The sequence below is a fragment of the Crocuta crocuta genome, unplaced genomic scaffold, assembly GCF_008692635.1.
Source record: "Crocuta crocuta isolate KB4526 unplaced genomic scaffold, BGI_CrCroc_1.0 scaffold445, whole genome shotgun sequence".
In the NCBI taxonomy this organism is placed as follows: domain Eukaryota; kingdom Metazoa; phylum Chordata; class Mammalia; order Carnivora; family Hyaenidae; genus Crocuta; species Crocuta crocuta.
The window spans coordinates 1,199,158-1,224,506 of record NW_027530847.1 but is presented as its reverse complement, the minus strand read 5'-3'; the positions used below and the strand labels follow the sequence as shown (position 1 = coordinate 1,224,506).

The 25,349-nt window shown below is 35.3% G+C and overlaps 1 protein-coding gene across 3 annotated transcripts in view; it reads left to right on the top strand.

The window, feature by feature from the left end:
• The window catches only part of ITCH (itchy E3 ubiquitin protein ligase), a 142,703-nt gene that overhangs the window by 100,005 nt on the left and 17,349 nt on the right, over positions 1–25,349 (top strand). For all 3 annotated transcript variants that reach the window (XM_077769304.1, XM_077769305.1, XM_077769306.1), the window contains 8 exons: positions 3,515–3,599; positions 7,678–7,806; positions 13,863–13,935; positions 14,714–14,785; positions 18,236–18,324; positions 20,038–20,197; positions 20,432–20,565; positions 20,888–21,028. In XM_077769304.1, the coding sequence (XP_077625430.1) occupies positions 3,515–3,599; positions 7,678–7,806; positions 13,863–13,935; positions 14,714–14,785; positions 18,236–18,324; positions 20,038–20,197; positions 20,432–20,565; positions 20,888–21,028 (883 nt within the window). The remainder of the gene's footprint in view (positions 1–3,514; positions 3,600–7,677; positions 7,807–13,862; positions 13,936–14,713; positions 14,786–18,235; positions 18,325–20,037; positions 20,198–20,431; positions 20,566–20,887; positions 21,029–25,349) is intronic.

Below are 25,349 nucleotides of genomic sequence, written 5' to 3'. Positions count from 1 at the left end.
GATTGACCCAAGGAAATAAAACCCCAATTTACAACCTGTGTTTACATTCTGAAATTGGCAGTATTATTTTTATATAATATGTTATTATATTATTTTTACATAATATGTATTTTATTTTATTTTTTAAATTTTTTTATTTTGGGAGAGAGAGCAAGGTTTCCCAACACAGTATGTATTTTAAATCCAGCTTCCTCACATTTCAGACTTTTTTGTGCTTGGACTAGACATCACCGCCTCACAAGCTGACAGTGAAAGATTTTTAACACATGCAAACTAAAGAGGCTAGAGTACAAAGAATGCTTTCAGATAAACAATGTAGTCTAAGAGGGCTTTGTATAACTGGTTTTACCCATCAAGTCTAAAGATATTTTCTAATTTTGAGAGTTGCTGTGAAAGAATATGTAGAACAGCAAAAAAACTTCTGTTTTTTACTGTTTTATTCATCAAGTCAGGAAGTACTCTGATCTGCATTCAGGTTTGATATTTAGTAATCTCAGTACTATCATGTGACTTCTTTCAACAAAGAAAGAAATCAGCTCTAGTGCCACAGTACGTCTCATTAAAAGCAGATGAGTCTTGAGTTTGCAAGTACATACCCCTTTTTAAATTTTGTTTTTCACTGTTTCTTCCAAGAATTGAATTGCTGGTATCAGCAGTATATACTTAGAACATACATAGAAAATCAGTTTTCTATTAAATTTATCCTGCCTTATGTTAACTTTTGAAGAGAAAATTGCTGGTCCTGAAACCTGAACTTATGTGGCAGGTATACACTTAGGGTATTACTTTTAAGATTTAAAAAATTACTTTGAAATTATTCAAATACAAAAAAATTATAGATTTTTCAAATTTATTTAAAATTTTTAAATTTAATATGATTGCCAAGAATATTAACTAAAATTATCGTGTAATGAGCTGTAGCACTGTGGATGCTTCTTTTTGCCTCAGAGGCAGACTTAAAGTTGGTTACATTTTACACTGAAGATGCCATGAGCAGCAAGGCCAGTATTAATATTCACAGTGTATCACAAGATGCAGAATCCCATTTTTCTGTATATTATGCATACTTGGAGTTCTGTTTCCATTTTACGTTCAAATGATGTAGAAAGTACCTGAGATGTAAGGATGGGGTTCATGATGCTCATCAGCATACCCCTTCTAACCTCACATATCACTCTACTCAAAATCATGAAATTAGTGTGGGAGATATAGTTAAAAGTTACCAAATACTAACTTGACATAGCTATATAATTTGGTCTAAGACTTTTCCTGCAATAGCTTGCTTAGAAAACAATTCAAAGAACCTAAATGTTACTTGAAAAATAGATACCAATTTTTCAAACCATATAAAATAAAAAAGTGGCTTTATCAGCTTGGAATTAACCTTAAAATTTTGTTTGAAATTGTTAATATTTAGAGACTGTTTTTTTAATGTTGGAATCCATTCTATATTCTTTATTACTTCACTTAATTTATTTTGAGACATCTAAGAAAATTTGGGTACAGGAATTATCCTTTGATGAAGAATTAATTTGTAATAGAGAAGTCAGTAGTTCAAAACAGCAGAACTTAAAATTTTTTAAATTATTTGAATATTAAAAAAGAAAATGATATCCATATGTCTTCTAAGCCCTAATGAGAAAGCTCAGGGATACAAGGGAAATTTTATAGAATGGGATAAGAAAACAAGAAGAACCTTAAGTAAAGCAAGAGGCAGACAGGGAAGGAAGTAGCAGTTTCAAAGCCAGTACATTAAAGAACTGAGCTCACTGTTCAGCCTTTGTGTAAAAAGTTACTCTAGATATTTAGGATTTGGAGACTGAGTGCATAAAAAACAGGATATATTTTGGAACACTGCCTTGCCGGAGGCTGAGCTGGCTCCGACAGGTCCAGGGGTCCCTGAAGGATGGACGGTGTCGGTGAAAGAGAAAGAGAGTGAGAGATGCCCCGGAGATTCTTTCTGATCACCAGGCAGGCATCTCTGTCCTGTCGGTTTTTGTATCTTTATTTAAAGGTTCAGCAACAAGATGAAGTCATAGAAAGGAATTTCTTACGATGGGAGGCCTTTTGTGATAACAATTGAAGAATTATTCTGACCAAGGAAATAACAGAATGTTCTTAGTAAAAAACAGGATAACATATAGGTCAAATTGTATATAGATAAGTTAGGAATATTTTGTCTGGCTCTCAAGAGGATGAATGTTTGTGAAGACTAACATGGGGGCCCTGAATGGGTCAGTCTTTTGCCCCTGGGTTATGTTTTAGCTACTTTTATCTATCCTCATCCCAGCTGCCAGTGTAAGAGAGGGTGTTTGTGGAAAGTAGGCCTTGAGGAAGGGACTGTTATGTTTCACCAATTAGCAAAGATATATGTGGTAACTATGTTTTGCTCTTAACCCCAAAATAGGCCCTTGGTTTCAGGGCCAGGCTCAATTGTAATTCTTGTGTTCTTAACCCCCTAAGTCTCGGATCTGCAAGGCCCATAGGAAGAGCCTTTTGACAATCACCCATAGAGCTTTCATCTAAAATCTCTTTTGTAAAGGCAGGAATATGCTTTTCCTTATGAAGTATCTGTATTCAGAATATGGGTCTGATATGGAATATTTTGAGGCCTGGTCAATACCAGTAGGCTTATACCCAACATGAGCCAATAGTAGCAGAAGGAGATACCAGTTTTCATTTCTCATGGGAGGAGCTACAAACATTGTCACTTCCTTGCTGTGACTGCCATCCAGAGAGGCCGGTGCAGCTCCCGGCACTGTCTTCCCTATTTGAATAATGCCTAGCATATAACAAAGTAACAAGTTATGTCCCCCAGCCATTATTACTTTAAGAAATGAGTTGATGTGGTATGCAAAAAATCCCTGAATAGAAACCTCAGTTTCCATTCTGTCACTGCTACTTAATCCTGAGATTTAAGGCAGATCATTTAACCTGTCCAGGTTTCCTTATCTTCCAGATAAACTGAAACCATCTACTCCTGGGACTGTTAAGGATAAAATGAGATCATGTATGAAAAGTTAAAATGTTAATTATTCTTGCTACCTTTGGTTGGATTGAACAAAAAAGTCCTGGGGGCAGGACATTGTGAATTAAATCTATTTAGCTTCTAGACTGTGATGATATTTTTATAACTCCAGCAAATATATGAATTTCATGGTGAAAGAATAAATTAAACATTTAAAGTAGTGATTTTAAAACTACAGGAGCCCCTGGGTGGCTTAGTCAGTTAAGTGTCCATCCAACTTTTGGTTTCAGCTCAAGTCATGATCTCACAGTTTATGAGTTTGAGCCTCATGTCTGGCTCTGTGCTGAGTGTGGAGGCTTCTTGGGATCCTCTCTGCCCCTTCCCTACTTATGTAATCTCTCTCTCAAAATAAATAAGCATTAAAAAAATGTTTTTAACTACAAAATCAATGCAATGACAAATGGGCGGATTCAGCACATTTTATTTTAGTTTGTAGAAAAAGACTATGCCATCTCTAACGCTTTGCTTATTTTTTTTTCTTTTAAGAGAAGAGAACAGACAGCAATGGTAGAGTATATTTTGTCAACCACAACACTCGTATTACACAGTGGGAGGACCCCAGAAGTCAAGGGTAAGAACTTTCAGTACTAGTATATAGATAACCTCTTAAATATTATATCCTATTTTTGGGGCGCCTGGGTGGCTCAGTCAGTTAATAAGCGTCTGACGTCAGCTCAGGTCATGATCTTGCAGTTCGTGGGTTCGAGCCCCATGTCGGGCTCTGTGCTGACAGCTAGCTCAGAACCTGGAGCCTGTTTCAGATTCTGTGTCTCCCTCTCTCTCTGACCCTCCCCTGCTCACACTGTCTCTCTCTCTCTCTCTCTCTCTCAGAAATAAATAAAACATTTAAAAAAATATATACTATTTTAGACTCAGTTATGGGAAGTATCAAGTTACATGTTCTTTCCTCAAAGTCCTTAAACATTACTCACCCATACTTTAGAAAAAATTGTATGATTTCACATAATGAATATGACTTTCTTGAGAGTAGGGGAAAGATCTCTTTGGTATATATAAATATACTGTGTATTCAAGGATTCTTATTTATTATTAGTAAGACTAGTAATTCTAAAGCAGGGTTTTGCAACCTGGGATTACCAGACAGAATTCAGGGAATATGTGACTTAGGGGGAATAAGTACAGATTCAGTTTTACTAACCTTTACCTGAAATTTAGTGTTTCCTTTTGTTATGATTATAAGCTATAACCCTAGTAGAATTAGCATTGCCTAGAATTTTGCTGTCAGTAGAAATCCTAAGTTTTTAATATCATGTTGTGGTTGTTAGAGTTATCTGAAAATACTGTTTTCATAAATAATGACAGGAACTTGCTAGTCAGTATGTTAGTGAAGAGACCCAACTTGTTATTGCAAGTTTGTCTTTTTTTAATTGAAATATAGTTGACATAAAATACTCTGTTTCAGGTGTAGAACATAGTGACTTAACATTTATATACATTATGAAATTATCACAATAAAGCTCATTACTCTCTGTCACCATACAAAGTTATTATGACATTACTGATTATACTCCCCTTGCTATACTTTACATCCCTGTGACTTATTTATTTTATAACTGGAAGTTTGTATCAAAGATGAATTTCTTTTTAAAGTTTCGGTAACTGTGTATATACTTTTTTCTTTGTAACATTATGTAATAGTACATATACTATTACATAGAGCTACCCTAACAAATGACCACAAATTAAATGGCTTAAACATAGAAATTTGTCTCATAGTCCAGGAAGCAGGGTGTAGGCAGGACTTTCCTCCCTCTGAAGGCACTAGAGAAGGATTTGTTCCAGGCCTTTCTCCTAGTTTCTGATAGTTTGATTTATGGCAGCACAGCTGCAGTTTTCACATAGCATTCTTCAGGTCTGCATGTCTCAGTGTCTAAATTTCTTTTTATAAGGACACCAGCCATATTGGATTAATGGCCCACTGTACTCTAATATGATCTTATCTTAATTATGTTTTTCAATGTCCCTGTTTCATAAGGTCACATTCTGAAGTACTGAGGATTCGTACTTTAATGTAGGAATTTGCAGGTGGACACAGTTCAGCTCATAATAAAATCTAATAACGTGCATTTATCAGACCACCTCAGGGTTCCACTCTGCAAGGAATGGAAGTTCTATAAATGGAACTTCTGTAAAGTCAGAAAGCAGTCTCCACATGATTGCTGTCACTTCAGACCAACTGGGTACGAATTCAGGGGTTCCCACAACCACTTTCAGATTTGATCACTCACTTGAGAGACTAGAACTCACTGAAGCTTGTAATCTATTTCTGGATACTAACAAATCAACATTTTTTTATGTTGTTATGATATTTAACTTAAAGATTTAAATTTCCCAAAAGGAAGAATTAAGAATTTTAAAGGTAACATTTTAAATTGCTCTTTAAAATTCTCTCTTGAAGGACAAAATAGACCATGTAACCTTTCTGTAATTTGCTACCATTTTTTTGTTCTACCTTGGTGGACCTTTAAAGTTTTAGAGCTAGAGTGAGAATCATATTTTAATAAATAATACAAATGACCCAGTTCTATCCAATTTTGTCTTCAAGACAACTTGTTACTGTGTCTATCTTGCAAATATAATTCTAACAAATAAGTGTTACCTTTAAAAAATTCTTGGTAGTTTATTTTATCTGACATTCAGTTCTGTGAATAAAGAGAAATGTTCTTAACCCTTTGATAGTTTACAAAATACTGTTCTAGAGAGTGGTTCTCAGCCTTTTGTTTTTCTAAAGTACACTCAATGAAAATGACAATCCTGCAGCATTAGTGGCTGTCTAAAACCAGTCAGTTTAAATGCCTCCAACTCCTCCCTTTCTTCCTTTCTGATGTGAACTTGGACATTTCTAGTTTTTTCTCTTTCACTAAACCCACCAGGTAAGAAAATTGAAGCTATAGAATAGAGAAAAATGAACTAGCAAACCTAGGTAAAACTTGGAACACTTATTACACCTAACTAGCTAAAAAGACTGGTGAGCGTTAGGATGGAATACACAAACACAAACAGCAAAGGAAGTGTTCAATAGTTCCCTGCCCATTCTACTGTAATACTTAAATTTCTTTCAATGTTTATTTTTGAGAGAGAGCATGAGCAGGAGATGGGCAGAGAGAGAGAGAGAGGGAGACACAGAATCTGAGGCAGTTGCCAAGCTCTCAGCTGTCAGCACAGAGCCCAATGTGGGGCTCAAACCCACGAACCATGAAATCATGACCTGAGCTGAAATTGGATGTTTAACCAACTGAGCCACCCAGGCACCCCTAGTGTATATATTTTAAAATGTAAAAATTTCCGGGGTGCCTAGGTGGCTCGGTTGGGTGTCTGACTCTTGATTTCTGCTCAAGTCATCATCCCAGGGTCATGGGATCAAGCCCCGCATCAAGCTTCATGATGAGGGTAGAGCCTCCTTGGGATCTCTATCTCCCACTACTCTTCTCCCCTACTCATGTGCCCACTCCTCAAAAAATAAAAAATAAAAATGTAAAAATTTCTTAGGTTCACTAGTAAGGAGTTTTGAATACTTAATGCTAATGCCTCAATTATTTTAATATATAACAAATAAAAATTCACTGTTGCCTTATTATCTAGCTTCTGTTTTAAAACTCATGTGGTATTTGCAGGGTGGGAAGTTGTTGCCAGACACACAAGCTGAAAAAGTTGATAAATGCTGTGCTAGCAGTATGAAGGAAATGCTTTGAGAGACCCAAAGATAATGATTAATATATAGTAACTCATAGTTAACAATTTGAAGGCTTACTATGTGCCAAGCCGTTTTACTTGTATTGTCTCATTTATTCCTCTTACAGTCTTATGACATAGACATTCTTAACAAACTGAAGTTTAGGCAGATTAAGCAAAGTCTAAAGATCGGTATCAAGGAAGTGGTTAGAAATACTTAAGAACATTTGAGTTGCCTTAACAGAGGACTAATTAAGATATTCTGAACAAGGGGAAAGGCTTCACTTGGAGGTATGACAGACAATGTCTTGTTTAGGGAAATGGCGAGTAGCACTACACTGAAATCACAGGGTTTGTGGAAGGGAGTTGAAGGTAGAATGCAGGGTTAAACCTGAAATGGAATGTTGAGGGCAGAATGAGTGCCAGTTGTTGGAGTTCAGGGCTCATTGCTAGTGGTAAACAATGGATATAGCTATAACTTGAAGGAGAGAACTAATTTGATCGGATCTCTGTTTTAGTATTCTATCAGGAATATGAAGTATATGTAGGACCAGAATGAGACTAGAGGCAGGAAAACCAGTTTGGTGGCTGTTTTGAAAGCTTAGAAAAGAGATGAATTATGCCGAGGTAAGATGTTCTTGGGATTGAAAACAATAATGAATTATGAGGCTTCGAAAGCAGAATGGGTAGAACTTGTTTATCAAAAGATGTTTAGGTGACTTATTAGAATATAGGCTAACTAGATAGGTGATAACTGAGTAGTAGTTCCATGGACCCATTGACAGGTTTAACATGCTTGTAGGATACCTAGATAGAGAGGTCTAATAAACAATGGAGAACACTGGACTAAATGATCTAAATGATGCTCCATTTAAGGGTAATTTTTGTTTGGTGTACTTTGGGAAACAAACAGCTCTTCAACATTTTTTATTTGTATTTTTTCCTATATTTTGTAGTCAATTAAATGAAAAGCCCTTACCTGAAGGCTGGGAAATGAGATTCACAGTAGATGGAATTCCATATTTTGTGGACCACAATAGAAGAACAACCACCTATATTGATCCCCGCACTGGAAAATCTGCTCTGTAAGTTTTCTACACATTGTAGATTAAAAGTGAAACTGATTCCTGAGATTTTATTGTAAAGATCTGAGTTAGCAAGGAATACAAATCTTACTGTTTCTTGAGTTGGTTTGCAGATAGATGATTGTCCACTAAATATTTTGTGTTATCATCCTCTTGAATATTTTCTCCTAGAGACCTTTTATATTTGTTATCTGTTCACACAGCACTAAAAACACTATTTAGAAATTGTCAGTACAGTACTGCTCACCAATTAATCCCTGATATCTGATGCCTGCTTTCTTTCATTTCCATTACTTCTGCCTTAAAAGTTCCTGTTATTCTGTATCTCCCTCTCTCTTTAACCCTCCCTTGCATATACTGGCACGCTCTCTCTCTCTCTCTCTCTCTCTCTCTCTCTCTCTCTCTCAAATAAATTTTTAAAACAAAGTTCCTGTTACTTATTTTCTTTTCCTTTTTTGAAAAGTAACTTTGTGTTTTGTTCTGCTTAATGTATTTGTTTAAGGTGTTTTTTTGTGTGTGGGTGGCAAAGTACATTCACGTTGTTGCACAACCATCAACACCATCCATTTCCAGAACATTTTATCATCCCATACTGGAACTCTGTACCCATTAAACCGTAACTTTCCAGTCTCCTTTGTTCCTTAGCCCCTGATAACTACTGTTATACTTTCTGTCTCTTTGAATTTGACTACTCCTATAAATGGAATCATAGGGTATATGTGCTTTGTGACTGACTTGTTTCACTTAGTATTGTCTGTGGGGTTCGTCTGCCTTATATTTTGTATCAGAATTTCACTCCTTTTTAATGCGGAATAATATTTTATTATATGTGTATACCACATTTTATTTATACATCTGTTCATGGACTTTTGAGTTGTTTCCATCTTTTAACTAATATGAGTAAAGCATCAGTGAATGTGAGTGTACATATATCTGTTCAGGTTTTTGCTTTCACTTCTTTTCTGTGTATATTCAGAAGTGGAATTACTGGGTCAATGATAATTCTGGTTTTTGGGTTTTTTTGAGGCACTTCCAGACTGTTTTCTAAAATGGGTTACACCATTTTGCATTGCCACCAAAAGTGCACACAGGTTCCAGTTTTTCCACATCCACACCAGCAGTTGTTACTTCCTGTTTGTTTGATTTTTAAAAATGTCAACTTCAGGGAATATGCAGTAGCTCATGTGCTTATTGACCATAGATTTATGTATCATCTTTAAAGAAATGTCTGTTCAGCTTCTTTGCCCATATTTTGAATCTGGTTGTTTGTTTTTTATTGTTGAATTTTAAAAGTTCTTTTATTCTGGATATTAATCCCTTGTCAGATATGTCATTTGCAAATATTTTCCCTGTTCTGTGCATTCACTGAAGTTTTAGCTCTTAGGTATAGGTTTTGGGTCCCCTTTTAGTTAATTTTTATAAATGGTGTTAGGAAAGGGTCTAACTTCCATTTTTAGCAAGTGGATATCCAATTTTCCCAGCACCATTTGTTGAAAAGACCATCTTTTTTTCCCTGTTGAATAGTTTTGGCACCCTTTTAAAAAATCTTTTGACCATGTATATGCAAAGGGTTGTTTCTGGACTTTCTATTCCGTTGGTCAATATGTCTTTTTCCTAGTACCATACTGTTTTGATTACTGTAGGTTTTACTAAATTTTGAACTCATCCAGATTCTTTTTTGAGATTGCTTTGGCTTTTCAGGATCCCTTGAGATTTCATACGATTTTAGGATGATTTTTCTATTGTTACAAAAAATGTCACTGGGATTTTGATAGAGATTGCATTGAATTTGTAGTTCTCTTTGGTTTGTTTTGACATCTTAATGGTAGTGCATCTTCTAAGCCATGAATATAGGATGTCTTTACATTTATTTGTCTTCTTTAATTTCTTTCACCAATATTTTTGTAGTTTTTCAGTGTACAATTCTTTTACCTCCTAGGTTTAGTTTATTCATGAGTGGAGATTTTTTTTATGCTATTTGTAAATGAAATTGTTTTCTTAACTTTCTTTGCAGATTATTGATTGTTAGTGTATAGAAATGCAACTGATATTTGTGTTGTTTTATATTCTGCTTTGCTGAATGTACTTATTAGTTCTAATAATTTTTTGTCTGGAATCTAGGATTTTCTTAATATAAGATTATATAATCTTCAAACAAAAATAATTTTTACTTCTTTCTTTTCAATTTGGATTTTTTTGTTTCTTTTTCTTGCCTAATTGCTCTGGCTAGAACTTATAATATTATGTTGAATAGAAGGGAAAACAGCCATCCTTGCCTTGTTCCTGACCTTTGAGGAAAAGCTTCCATTTGATGTCAGCTGTGAGGTTTTCATATATGGCCCTTATATTTTTTGTTTTTTACCATAAAAGGATGTTAATTTTGTTAAATGGTTTTTGGAGGGTTTTTTGCCTTGAGATTATATGTGGGTTTGTTTTTTTTTTAATTTTTGTTACTAATGTATGGTGTATAAGATTGATTTTTCACATGTTGGACTGTCCCTGCATCCCAAGATTAATCCCACGTGGTCAAAGTGATTAAAATATTAATCCTTTTAATATACTGGTGAATTCAACTTGGTAATATTTTGTTGAAGACTCTTTTACATCAGTGTTTGTAAGAAATACTGGTCAGTAGTTTCCTTGTAGTGTCTCTGGGCACAGTTGGCCTCTCATTACTTCTTAATTTTATAATTTCTGCTTATTACAAACCTTCATGTTTAAAGCAAAACCTAGAAATCCAGGCCAATTAGGTATTAATGAAATTGGAATTTATTTAGATATGTTAAATAAATAATAGATACTTTTGTATCATTCATTTTTAGTTTCAGTTAAGTTTGAGTACACAAAACAGAAAACCATAAACCATAGCGTTTTATTTATGACAGAAATATATTTCTTTCCATCAGTAAGCACATTTAATAACCCATGGCTCAATGAAGTCATGAGAAATTATAAAACATTGTACTTGATGATAATAAAGACACAACATATCACAATTTATGGAGTTTAGCAAAAATCATCCTCAGAGGAAAATGTATTGCTTTATATACGTTAGATTATAAATAAAAAAGGTATAAAATCAGTGATCACTGCTTTCACTTTAAAAATCTAGAAACATGGGGCACCTGGGTGGCTTAGTCGGTTAAGCGTCCGACTTTCGCTTAGGTCACGATCTCGCGGTTCATGGGTTCGAGCCCCGCATCGGGCTCTGTGCTCTCAGCTAGCTCAGAGCCTGGAGCCTGTTTCAGATTCTGTGTCTCCCTCTCTCTCTGACCCTCCCCTGCTCACGCTGTCTCTCTCTCCTAGAAATAAATAAAACACTGGAAAAAAAATTTTTTTAAATAAATAAAAATCTAGAAACAAAAATTAAGCCCCAAATAAGCACAAGAAAGGAAATGAGCATAATGAAATGAAAATGAAATAGTAGAGAAGTCAGAGTTACAAGTTGGATCTTGGAGAAAATTAATAATCAATAATCAATAATCCCAGGATGCCTGGGTGGCTCGGTTGGTTGGGCATCCAACCCTCAGTTTCTGCTCAGTCCATGATCTCATGGTTCATGAGTTCAAGCCACATGTTCAGGATCTGTACTGACAGAGAGTCTGCTTGGGATTCTCTCTCCCTGTCTCTCTCTGCTCCTCTCCTACTTACTCTGTCTCTCAAAATAAATAAAAAACTTTAAAAAATAATGTCAGTAACCCCTAGGAAACCTGAGGAGGAAAAAAACCACAAATTACTAACATACTATACACACATTGAAAGATAACAAAGTGTGTACTTGAACAACTTTATGCCAAGATGTTAGATATTTTAGGACAAATGGACAAATTCCTGGAAAGATACGAGTTACCAAAATGGACACAAGACATAATAGTAAATCTCATTAACCCTATATCTAGTAAAGAAATTGAATTCATAATTAAACAGTTTCCCACAAAGAAAAGTCTGAGCTAGATGGCTTCCACTGGTAAATTTTATTAAAACTATGAGTAATAAATTATATCAATCTATTCAAATTCTTTCATAAAACAGTTCCCAACTCACTTTATGAGGCTTCTATTAGTCCTGATGGCAAAATCAAGCAAGTATAAAACATTACTGGCTAATATTTCTGTGAACATTGGTATAAAAATCTTTAACAAAAAAATGGCAAATTAAATCCAGCAAGCTATAAAAAGGATATTATACTATCATCATATCAAGTTTATTGCAGGATAGCAAGATTGGTTTAATATACAAAAATCAATCAATGCAATTAACTACATAAACAGATTAAAAGAGAAAAATCATCATTTCAAGAAAGCACTTGAGAAAATAAAATGTCAGTTTATGGTAAACTGTCAGCTGCCTTGGAAACTTTAATACATTATCTTAATGATGAAATACCCCTTAAGAGCAAGAGTAAGACAATATCTATTGTCACTACTTCTTTTATCATTGAATTGGTAGTCCTATGAATTAAGAGAAAGAAATACAAGATAGATTGGGGGGCACCTGGGTGATTTACTCATTTAAGCATCCAACTTGATTTTGGCTCGGGGCATGATCCTCACAGGATTGAGCCTGGTGTGTGGAGCCTGCTTGGGATTCTTCCCCCCATCCCCCAAATACATAGGTAAACATTTTTTTAATAATTATTTTTTAAAGTTTATTTATTTTGAGAGAGAGTACACGTGTGGGCAGGGTTGGAGCAGAGAGAGAGAATCCCAAGCAGGCTCCACACTGCCAGTGCAGAGCCTAATGTGGGGCTTGAACTCATAAACCATGAGATCATGACCTGAGCTGAAATCAAGAGTCCAATGCCTTACCAACTAAGCCACACAGGAGCACCATAAAAGTAAGTACTTTTTTTAAAAAAAGATATACAGAGGGTGCCTGGGTAGCTCAGTCGGTTAAGCATCTGACTTTGGCTCAGGTCATGATCTCTCAGTTGGTGAGTTTGAGCCCCGCGTTGGGCTCTGTGCTGACAGCTCAAAGCCTGGAGCCTGCTTTGGATTCTGTGTCTCCCTCTCTCTTTCTCTTCCTCCCGTATTCACACTCTGCCCCCATCTCTTTTGAAAATAAATAAACATTAAAAATTTTTTTAAGATATATAGATTGGAAAGGAAGAAGTAAGGCTATTTTTTTTTATAGAAATAATATAACTGTTTACATAGAAAATCATAGGGAATCTAGAAAATAAACTAGTAGAACTAGTGAGTTTAATAGTGTTGCTGGATACAAAGTCAGTAGACAAACTCAGTTGTTGTTTTTTAAGATTTTATTTTTAAGTAATGTTACACCTAGCATGGGGCTTGAACTAACAACCCCAAGATCAAGAGTCACATGCTTTACCAACTGAGCCATCAGGCACCCCTGTAATCAACTATTTCTACATTGAACATTTAGAAACTGAAATTAAAAGAACTCCAGGGCTTGCTTGGAAGCCCCATGGTGTCATTAGTGATCTAGGCTTCTTTCTGTTGTACCATTCTACATCATGGGTTCTTTTCTCAAGGTAACCTCACAATGTGTGATAGCTGCTAAAAACTTCATAGCAGCTATCATAGTCATACTCCAGGCTGAAATATGGAGGAAGAACAAACTGGAATGAGAAAAAAATCCCTTTCCAGCTATCTTTGCTCTCTTTAAAAGAGCCTTCCTGGAAGTCCTATATAACATTTACAGTTATTTGGCCCTGGTTAAGTCACACAACCACTCTGGGAAATGTGTCTTTATTCTAGGTTAACAGTTTGCCCAAGTAGATACCAGGAGTCTCATTTAAGGATAAAGGAAAGAATGGATTTGAAGATAAGCAACGTTCCCAGATAGAACCTCCTTTACTTAGTCCTGTTGGATTTCTCTCTAAATAAAAGAAAATCCCACAACAATGTCTTTAAAAAGATCTAAATTTCTGTCTCTTAAAACTAGTCCTAGGAAATTTTATTTTTAAGGTGATGTTAAAAAGTATGCTGTGCTACAGTATTTTAATATTTGACTACGTACTGAAGGAGTATGGTATTTTGCTTTCCTTCAATATATTATCTTACAAGCTGCTATATATGTCATATTAACAGAGACAATGGACCACAGATAGCCTACGTACGGGACTTCAAGGCAAAGGTTCAGTATTTCCGGTTCTGGTGTCAGGTTAGTTTCAAGACTTTTCTGTACTCCCTTTTCTTTGTTATGTTGCTAATATTACACAGTGATTGTGAAAATAACTTCTAGAAGAACTGAGAAAATGGGAAGCGTTGGAATCTCTCTTCTCTATTTTTAGGGCAAAGAAATAGATTCATCAGATCACTTGTGGCTTCTGTTGTCCAGAAGAATAAATTTAAAACAGTTTGAATAAAAAAACTGCTACTCTTCTTTCAGTACCAGTAATTTTCAGATGGCAGAAATCTTCAAACAAATGAGTTAAAACATTTTGTGATGTATAGATTGTAACCATCCCCTTTTATATTTAACGTTTGTTACCTATACATCATTACATTCTGAGTATTTTTCCTGGATATGGCCAATTATTTCTGATATATAAATGAATAATTGCTGAATTTTTAATTATTTCTTTATGGGTTCTAAATCAAATTAATGTACTAGTAAAGTGTTACTATAATGAGTATTTTTAAACTTCAAACTTGTAATTAACAGGGCCCATGCAAGCAAGAATAATATAAATTAGCTTTTTGAAAATAAAGATTTGACTTATTAAGCACTTCGTATGAGATCTTGTTTTTTTATATATTAAATGATCTTAATTAGCATGAATGCTCACAAATGCATGATTAAACATTATTGAAACAAATTCATATTCATAGTCTACTTATTTCTGTAAGCAAAGATAAAAAATAAAACTTTACCCTTTTAGTTTTTCGAAAGGCCATTTTAATGGTGAAAGTTGATTTAAGTCATTCTTATGTTTCAGCAACTGGCGATGCCACAGCACATAAAGATTACAGTGACAAGAAAAACATTATTTGAAGATTCCTTTCAGCAGGTACTGTTTTATATCCACTTGATGATTTGCCCCATGGCTGCCAGCCCAGAGCCACTTTTGATTCCAGGTCTAAACAGTTGGAAATTTTTGAATTGGAGTCCTTAAATTAAGTATTGCCAGCTGTGTTAGTACTTAAGATTTTGGAACATATAGATAGTTTCGTATGTGTATATGTCTTGTACTTTTGAAATATCAGAGTAATTTCAAGTGGTGAGTTTCGGGTCTTTATTTCTAAGCTATGTGTTTGATTTGAAATAGATATTTGAGGGCTCCTGGGTGGCTCAGTCGGTTAAGCATCCAACTTCAACTCGGGTCATGATCTTACGGTTTGTGGGTTTGGGTCCCACGTCCGGCTCTGTGCTGGCAGCTCAGAGCCTGGAGCCTGCTTTGGATTCTGTGTCTCCCTTGCTCTCTGCCCCACCCACACTCACACTGTCTCTCTTAAAAATTAAAAAAAAAAAACCCATTAAAAAAGAAATAGATATTTGAGTAAGAAAATAGGCTTTTTGGTAGACAAAAGTCTGGAAATATCCATATGAACATTATTAGATGGGTAGAAAGGAAGAAGAGAGAAGACTTTGTTTTTATATTTGTATGTTACTTACATTTTTACAATAAGCATTTGTTATTCATAATTTAAAAACGATTTTTATATAGGAAAGAAATTGGTCTGTGGTTATAATACCAAAATAAAAAATATTTTTCAGAAGTAGTCAACAAACTTTTTTATTGCCCTCATAACCCAAGTTAATTTACTTTTACCTTTATTTTGCAACTTAACACCAACTGCAAATAAATGTTAAGTGATTTGGTTGTAAGGAAGATTAAAATGACCAATGAAAAACTATCTTAAAATGCAAACATCTATTTAGTCCCTATTTTATGGCCAGATATGGACATGATTTTTTTAAATGTTTGTTTATTTATTTATTTATTTATTTATTTATTTTGAGGAGAGAGAGAGAACAAGCTAGTGAGCACAAGTAGGGGAGGGGTAGAGAGACAGATTCCCAAGCAGTCTCTATGCTGTCAGTGCAGAACACAAAGCAGGGCTCAAACTCACAAACCATGAGATTATGACCTGAACCAAAATCCAGAGTCAGACGCTTAACCAACTGAGCCACCCAGGCACTCCTGGACATGATTTTTTATTATCAAGCCTCTGTGATAATTGTGGTACTTACAGCTTAAAAATGAATGCAGAAGGAAAAGAAATTATCTGAGATGGTTGACAGATTGGCTGAGATACCTGGCTACTTGGTTTTAGAAACAGTCATGTACATTTCCTAATAGAACCTCAATAATTAACATTGAAGGGCAAAGCCAATTGGCATCCTCCTAAGTAGGAGCAGATAACTTTTTAGTATCAGAGCTTGACTAAGAGCAATTAGAGAATTATGAGCGATTCCCTTGATCTCCAAGGCCATTCCCCACCCTAGTCATTACCTACTTCTGATTTTCATATTCATGACAACTGTGTAGTCAATCTCTGGTGGGCTAGTTTCTTAGAACATAACTTACTGTTGTAGTGCTGAAAAGATACAAAACATCTTTAAATGTTTTAAATGATTAAATGTCTCTTTATTTTTTGACTTTGAAACCTAAAGACTTTGGCAGAATGACAGACCAGATGGTACTAAAACAGTTGTTTAAAATTGTCACTATAGGAACACCTAGGTGGCTCAGTCGGTTAAGCATCCAACTTTTGATTTCAGTTCAGGTCGTGATCTCATGGTACATGAGTTTGAGCTCCACACAGTGCTCTGCACTGACTGTGTGGAGCCTCCTTGGGATTCTCTCTCCCTCTCTCTCTGCCCCTCTGCTGCTCATGTTCTGTCTCTCAAAATAAATAAACATTTAAAAATAAAATTGTCACCCTAAATTTGATATCCATCAAATAAATGTGAAATAAAAACTTATGAGAAAAATTTGATTGCTTTGGAAGAATGACAAATGTGATAGCAAGAGTAGCATCAAAGTTTCTTCCTAAGTGGTAGATAAAGTTGTTTTGCAGTCGTGTTTTTGCTCATGGGGGAAATTGCAGGAGGAAAAAAATAATTTTTAATATTAGGCATTTATTAAAGGTTATTAGATATATATATATATAAAGGTTATTACCTTTAAGGTAATTTTTCCAGGGAACAGCAAATCTTCAGGTATCAGACACAGGACAAAAAGAACAACCAGAATTTCCAGGGGAACAGTCTTAGATTTGGGAGAATGGCAAGAGAGATCAGTAACAGCCATAGGTTTGGGGGAACAGCCATAGGGACAAGGAATAGCCAGAGGGAGCTAGAAGCAAACAAACCAATGAAAACAAATGTTTTAACCTTTAATATCTCTCATTTGCATTGCTAACTTATACTGTTTGTATACTATACTATTTGTAGAATATTTGTCCTAAGCATTGAAGTTTTTGTTACATCTGTGGGTTTTTTTTAGTGGGATATGAATTCATGTAAGTAATGTATATGTTTTGTGGGAATTGAGCCCTGACATAAGCAGGTTACTAACTGAGCCTCTCTGGATATTTAAATGTGAGAGTTTATTCTACTTTCATAAAATAGAGGCATTAAATCCACTTCTTTTTGTCTAGGTCTGGTCACTTTTCTTCTAAGAGTAATACTTGTAATGTTCTGTTGGCCCAATTTTAGTCAAGTAATTACATAATTTTACAAAGGAAAAACCCAAATGATCTATCTACTTATTATATTGCAATAATGATGCTGCCTTTCAAACATGAAGATGATCTTATTAACCACTATAGTAGGACACAAAATTTGAGTATTTTTCCGGGTATTTACAGGTTTCCATTTCTACTGAGAATGAGTTTCCAAAGTTAACTATATTCTTTCTTCAGCCACTGGTTTTCATTTCCAGGTTAGCCAGTTGCTAATATGTATACCTTTTGGCTATACAACAAACCCAAAGTTAATCAAACCAAGCCTTTTCCCACTCAGATGACCTAACAAAGAACAATGTCCATGGTTATTCTGCTCTAAACAAGTGAAAGAAGCAACTTTATAAGTTAAAAGTGAGATTATTTAGGGGCACCTGGGCGGCTCAGTCAGTTAAGCGTCTGACTTTGGCTCAGGTCAAGACCTTGCAGTCCGTGGGTTTGAGCCCCACATGGGGCTCTCTGCTGACAACTCAGAGCTTGGAGCCTGCTTCAGATTCTGTGTCTCCCTCTCTCTTTGCCTCTCTCCTGCTTGCACATGCGCTCATGATCTGTATCTAGAAAGTATATTAAAGTATAGAGGTGTGTAATATATAAAACATTACAAACTTCAATGTATTTTCTGTATATAGGGTATTGAATAGACCACAAACATCCTTCTATGTCGTGGGGAATTTAAGTTACCTTGAATGAAGAACATTTCAAACCTGGAAGTGGTCAAATGGTGTTTCAACGACTGCTTTTACCAATTCTTTTACTTTACTGTTTTGTAGATAATGAGCTTCAATCCCCAAGATCTGCGAAGACGTTTGTGGGTGATTTTTCCAGGAGAAGAAGGTTTAGATTATGGAGGTGTAGCAAGGTAGTGATAATATGAATACTCAGAACTTAGTTCCTTTCTTCCAAAGGTATCATTACACTTTGCTTGCAAGTATTTTCTCAATCTTATATTTCAGGAAAATGAAATGTAGCAAAGTATTGTACCTTTATTATGCTGTAGCTACAGAATTTCAGCAAACCCTAATTCAGCACTTTCTAAGGTACTGTTAGTTGACTTCCCCCACATCATTCACTTTAATCCTCAGGATAACCCTGAAAGATAGAATTTTAGAGGTAATAATGAAGTTTAGAGACTCACCTAAGGCATTTAACTAAGCTGTAGAGCCTGGATGTAAGCTTCCAATCATCAAACCAGAAGCCAGTGTTCAGTCTACCCATTTTGTGTCTCTTCCACAGAGCATACAAAGCCCTATAGGGGTCAGGTTATTTTCCCCATCACAGATTACCGATACAGATCCTGGCCCCTCAATTTCCACCTGAGATTAATATATCTGTTTTAAGATACAGAGGGCTGTGTAAAATAGTTGAAATTTTAAATTCAGCTTTCTTAATATTGGAGCTTCTAATCAAACCCTAGAAGATTGACTCAAGAAATTCCTTTGCTGGTTCTTTAACAGTCTAGCACATCAGGTCAAATATTTCCATAGCAGTGGCAATGTGGAAAGCAAGGACTTTGAAGTCAAAATTGGATTTGAATCCTTTTTTTGCACTCAGTAGTACAACCTAGGGCAAATATGTTCATTGTAAAATGAGAATAGTCATATCTACTTTTCTAGGATTATTGTAAAAAGCAGAAATAGTGTTTATTAATGGCTTAGTTCAGACCCTCTTTTTTGTTTGCTCACTAAATGATCGCTACATTTTAGTAGTTCTTATTTATGTGGTAAAGTTCACATTTCAAAGTGTGTGAAGTAATCACTGGGAAATAATAAATGACTAGAAACATTTAATTTTGTACAAGTTAAAGCTAATTCAGGAGGAGGGCACTCATTTAAAATTTCTTAATTAGAAAATCAAATAGTGTTAATAAACAGAAGTAGCATTATCAGAGGCCATGAACTTTCCTGCAGGAAAAGAAATTTCAGACACACCTGTATTGTCCCAAATTGATTATGCCTACTGTTCTATTAGGCCCATCCATGTTACATAGTCACTATAATCTTATGTTAACATTGTTATTTTCACAACACTTGAATTAGAGCTTCTCAGAGCATTTTTCTAATGAATGCGTGTCTTGAATTAAGTGTTTTATTGTCTCTGTGAAATTGGAAGTTTTTCCATATTTATCTCACATTTAGAGAGCAGTGGCACTTGATGAGGAACACCATGAGGCTTAGGAACAGGTCAGAGTACAATGGGTACTGCTTCAGCTACATGGGTTAATGGTGAATTTTAAACTTGCCTCTGTATAGTATTTCATTGATTCTAAGACTTTCATATTTAATGTCTCTGACATTAGTTGTGTATCACAATTAAAATTAGAAAAAATTTTAGTGGTTCATCAAGTAGTGATGTCTTTTGAGTCGATGATGTCTTAGATTCTTTGAAATATAATAATAGGCAGTGTGTAAATATCCTTTCTATAAAATAGAGGTTTGAACTGAAGCAGTAAAAATCAACAAGAAATTAGGAAACTGTCGCCAACTAAGGAATGTAGATTCCTGAGAACTTTGTAGCTCTGCTCTTTTGATTTGTTGGCATGATTTTTTCACCCTAAATTTTCTTTTGTTTTCAGAGAGTGGTTCTTTCTTTTGTCACACGAGGTGTTGAACCCCATGTATTGCCTGTTTGAATATGCAGGGAAGGATAACTACTGCTTGCAGATTAATCCTGCTTCTTACATCAATCCAGATCACCTGAAATATTTTCGTTTTATTGGCAGGTTTATTGCCATGGTAAGTACAGATAGAGAACTGTGTTTACTTTGCTAATTCAACAATACTAAAGCATTATTTCTTTAACTTTCTCATTTGAAATTTTCTCATCACTAAGACATTTTAAAGATTAGTTTGTTATATTTGCCCTTTTCCCAAAATATGCCCTAATAGATGACAGGGGAGCTTTAAGTGAAGAATTAATTTAACATTCTATTATAAAATTATCATAAATGGTATTTTCTTCTTATATAGGCTTTGTTCCATGGGAAATTCATAGACACAGGTTTTTCTTTGCCATTCTATAAGCGTATATTGAACAAACCAGTTGGACTCAAGGATTTAGAATCTATTGATCCAGAATTTTACAATTCTCTCATCTGGGTTAAGTAAGTTTGTTTCCATTTAATTTATCAAAATAGAGTCTATAGCTTTCATTATAGTGTTGGTAACTTAAACTGTAAGCTTGTAATTGGTTTATTGAATTTAAATGATCTGTATTAGATTTGTCTCATTATTCGGTGTGATAAATTTTGCAGAATATACCCAAGATCTTGGGCAAAAATACGATGATTTAGAGCATAATCTTTCTAGTTTTCTTATTATTTTGCTGGTGTAGTTTTATAGTGATTATCGAACACATTCCTTTACTTAAATACTTTTTACATGATTGAATTAGTATAACAAATAGTGTTAATTTCATTTGTGCAGAGAAAACAATATTGAGGAATGTGGTTTGGAAATGTACTTCTCTGTCGATAAAGAAATTTTAGGTGAAATCAAGAGTCATGATTTGAAACCTAATGGTGGCAATATTCTTGTGACAGAAGAAAATAAAGAAGAATATATCAGGTGAGAGAGAATGTTCCTTTTAACATAATTTAGCCTTTCTATTGGGCTACAGCACATTGATAATTGCCTAGTGGTAACGAGTGGACAGTATTTCAAAAAATAATGTTGGCCTTTTTACTAATCATTAAGACAGTTGATCATGTATAATTAAGGACATGATTGATCACTTTCTACTTTACTAGTATGTTGAGAGAGGAGTAAGAAAAGTGCTGTGGGAAGTCAAAGAAGGGAGACCTCATTTCATCTGGTTGTAATCACGGCAGCTGCGGAGCCAAGGGACCTTGAAGGTTGGAGAAGATTGAGTTGTGCAGAAGTGAGAACAAGTTATGAGCAAAGATATGAAGGCTGGAAAGCACAAGTCACAGATAGTAAAGAGGGAAGCATGATGTGTGGTGGTGCTGTCAGGCAGCTCAGAGTTAATATCCCACCCTGCCATGTCCTGCATTTCAAAGGCCAAGGAAAATAAGGAATCTTTAAAAGACGTGCAGGCTAATAAGTTTAATAACCCTTAAGATAGCAGTTAGAACTACATCCAAGTGGTAGATATAGAAGCCAGATTATAAGAAATTAAAGACCAAATTTGGTAGACAATCAGTCTAAATTCTCTGTTAACAAGTGTAGCAGCAAAACAATGAGAGATAGAACAGGCTTTTGTGGAGGCAGCAGGATAGAGAGACTATCCTACAGGTTAACCAAGCTGAACGTTACACAGACTTAATCTAATGGGTACTGATAGGTTTTATAGCCCCTTACTTGGTATATTTCCAGTTTAACCACAATTTTGAAGATTTATAAAGTGATAGAAAAGACTTTCACTCATATAGAACTTTTACTTTTTCTCCAAAAGTGGGAGTTTTAAGGGTAGAAATCGTGCTAGATCTCTTTTAAATACCAGTTCTGTAACCACTATGCTATCTAACACTAGGTCATTGAAAAGAATCTCTAGGCGCACCTGGGTGGCTCAGTCGGTTGAGTGCCGACTTCAGCTCAGGTCATGATCTCCAATCTGTGGATTTGAGCCCTGCATCGGGCTCTGTGCTGACAGCACAGATCCTGGAGCGTGTTTTGGATTCTGTGTCTCGGTCTCTTCCCCTCCCCAGCTCATGCTCTGTCTCTCTCTGTCTCAAAAATAAGTGTTAAAAATTTAAAAAAAAAAAAAAATCTCCAATTTACATGCAGGTATGTTTTTGGGGAATATTTTAAGATCAGATAAAATTTATAAACAAAATAACTTATAGTGTATCCTCTCTTAATGCTTTGTACTCATTCATACTTTAGTCTCAAGAGTTATTTATTCACATATTCTCAATACCAGTTCCCTCACATCAGAATTAGTTTTCACATATCTGCTTCTTCTTGAGATCCAGCTTCTGTCTCTTGCTTGCTTTTCTACTTTTTAAATATCAAAATGTTCACTCCAGCCTTCTGTGATTAGTATTTGCATGATAGATCTTCCCCTCTTTTACTTTTCAATCCTGTCGTGTCTGTATTTAAAGTGTGCTTCCTGGGGCACCTGGGTGGCTCAGTCAGTTAAGCGTCCACCTTCTGCTTACATCATAGTCTCGCAGTTTGGGAGTTCGAGCCCTGTATCAGGCTCTGCACAGCCAGTGTGATTCTCTCTCTCTCGAGATTCTCTCTCTCGTCTTCTTCCTCTACCCCTCCCCCACTCATACTTTTTCTCTCTTTCAAAATAAATAAGTAAACTTAAAAAAAGATAAAGTGTGTATCTTATAAGCAGCATATTCTTGGGTCTTACTATTTTTATACAGTCTGATAATCTTTTTAAATGCAGTGTTTAGTGTATTTATATTTAATATGATTACTGATATGGTTGGACTTAAGTCTGCCAACTTTCTATTTGTTTCTTATTTATCCTAATTTCCTTTGTGACTCCTTTCCTGCCTTTAATAGAGTACTTTTTAGGTTTTATAATCCATTCTGTTGGACTTTTTTAAGCTATACCTCTTTAGTTTTTTTAGTGACTGCCCTAATGATTATAATCTATATCCTTAATTTCTCACTTGATTATAGAATTTATAATTAATATCATATTGCTACTTGTACAATGTAAAAGGCTTATAATAGTATAATTTTAGTTATCTCTAGCCATTTGTGCAATTGTCATATTTCTTACCTTATAAACCACATAATACTTTATTACCTCTTGCTTTAAGCAATTACTAGATTTTTTTAGCTTTTATTTCAATTCCAGTTAGTTAATATACGACGTAATAATAGTTTCAAATGTACAATTTAGTGATTCACTACTTCCATACAACACCCAGAGCTCCTCACAAGTATACATACTCCTTAATCCCCATCACCCGTTACACCCATCTCCCCATCCAGCTCCCCTCTGGTAACCATCAATTTGTTCTCTGTAGTTAAGAGTCTGTTTCTTGGTTTGCCTTTCTTCCCCCCCCCCCCCAACTATGTCCTTTTTTTTTTTTTTTTAAAGCCCACATGAGTGAAATCATATAGTTTTTTGTCTTTCTCTGACTTATTTCACTTAGCATTATATACTCTCTAATTCCACCTACATCATTGCACAATTACCAGATTTTTTATTTTTTTATAATTAAAAAATTTTTTTAATGTTCATTCTTGAGAGACAGAGCACAAGCGGGGGAGGGGCAGAGAGAGAGAGGGAGAAACAGAATCTGAAGCAGGCTCCAGACTCTGAGCTGTCAGCACAGAGCCCGAGGTAGGGCTCGAACTCAAGGGTTGTGAGATCATGACCTGAACTGAAGTCAGACACCTAATCAACTGAGCCGCCCAGGCGCCCCAATTACTAGATTTTTTTTTAATGTTATTTATTTATTTTGAGAGAGAGAGTATGAGCAGGGAAGGGGCACAGAGAGAGAAGTAGAGAGAGAATCCCAAGCAGGCTCAGTTCATTGTCAGCATAAAGCCCAGTGTGAGGCTTGATCCCACAAACTGTAAGATCATGACCTGAGCCAAAATCTATTTGGACACTTAACCGACTAAGCCACCTAGGTGCCCCCAATTACTAGATTTTTTTAAGAAATTAAGAAAAAGTAGTCTTTTACATTTACTCACATTATCATTTCTGGTTGTCTTCATTTCTTCCAACAGATCTGTTTTTCCATCTGGGATCATTTCCCTTCAGTTTTAACAACTTGCTGTATAATTTTTCTCTGTGCGCTTTCAGCTTTTATCCGAAGGCATCTTTATACCACCTTCAGTTTTATAGGATATTTTCATTAGATTTAGAAATCTGAGTTTATAAGTCCCCCCCCACCTTTATAGCACTTTCTTTCAATAATGCCATTCTGTTGTTTCTGTTATTTTTGATATGTGAGTCATTGGTTATGTTTTTTTCTAAATGAAATGTCTGTTTTCTATGGTTTTTCAAAGCATTTCTCTTTAATTTTGCTTTTTAGCATTTGACTCTAATGTGCCTAATTATGATTGTCCTTATATTTATTCTACTTGACATTTGCTGAGCTTCCTGTATCTGTGATTGAGGCCATTTCAGCTGTTTTGGAAAATGTGGAGACTTTATCTTTATGGTTGTTCCTTTTGCTTCATTCCTTCCCTGCATACACCAGACTTGATTTAGATGCATGTTTAACCTTTGATACCATCTTGTGGTTCTCAGATACTGTATGTATTTTTTATCTTTTTTGTGTGTCCTTTAGATTGCACCGTTTTGATTAGCCTGCTTTTGCATTCACTGCTCTTAAGCCCATTCAGTAAAATTTTCATTACAGATACTCAGATATTATATAATTTCCATTTGGTTCTTTTAAGAGTTTCTGGGCTGAGAATCCCCATCTCTGTACCCGTTTTGTCCATCTTATCCTATAAATTTTGAATACTTTTTAATAGCCTTTTAAAAAACTCTGATGGGACGCCTGGATGACTCAGTTGGTTGAGCATCTGACTATTGATTTTGGCTCAGGTCATCGGTTAGATCCCTGCATCAGGCTCCCCACTGAGCATGGAGCCTGCTTGGGATTCTTTCTCACCCTCTATCCCTCCCTCACTCATCTCTCAAAGAAACGAAAAGAAAAAAAGTCTCTGCTAACTTCAACATTAGGCTATCTGTGGGCCTAATTCTATAAATTTTTTTCTCTTACTGTGAGTCACATTTTCCTACTTTGCATATATAGTCTTTTTCTTTTCTTTTTTATTGTGGATAATACATGGTAGACTCTGGATTCCTTTTTCTTCCTCTGAAGAATATTGACTTTGTTTTTGACAGGCAGTTAAGTGAAAGATCACACTGATCCTGTGGAAGCTTGCTGCAGCTGGTCTATTTCCATTTTTCCTTTAATCCTAAAACAACCTTTACTCC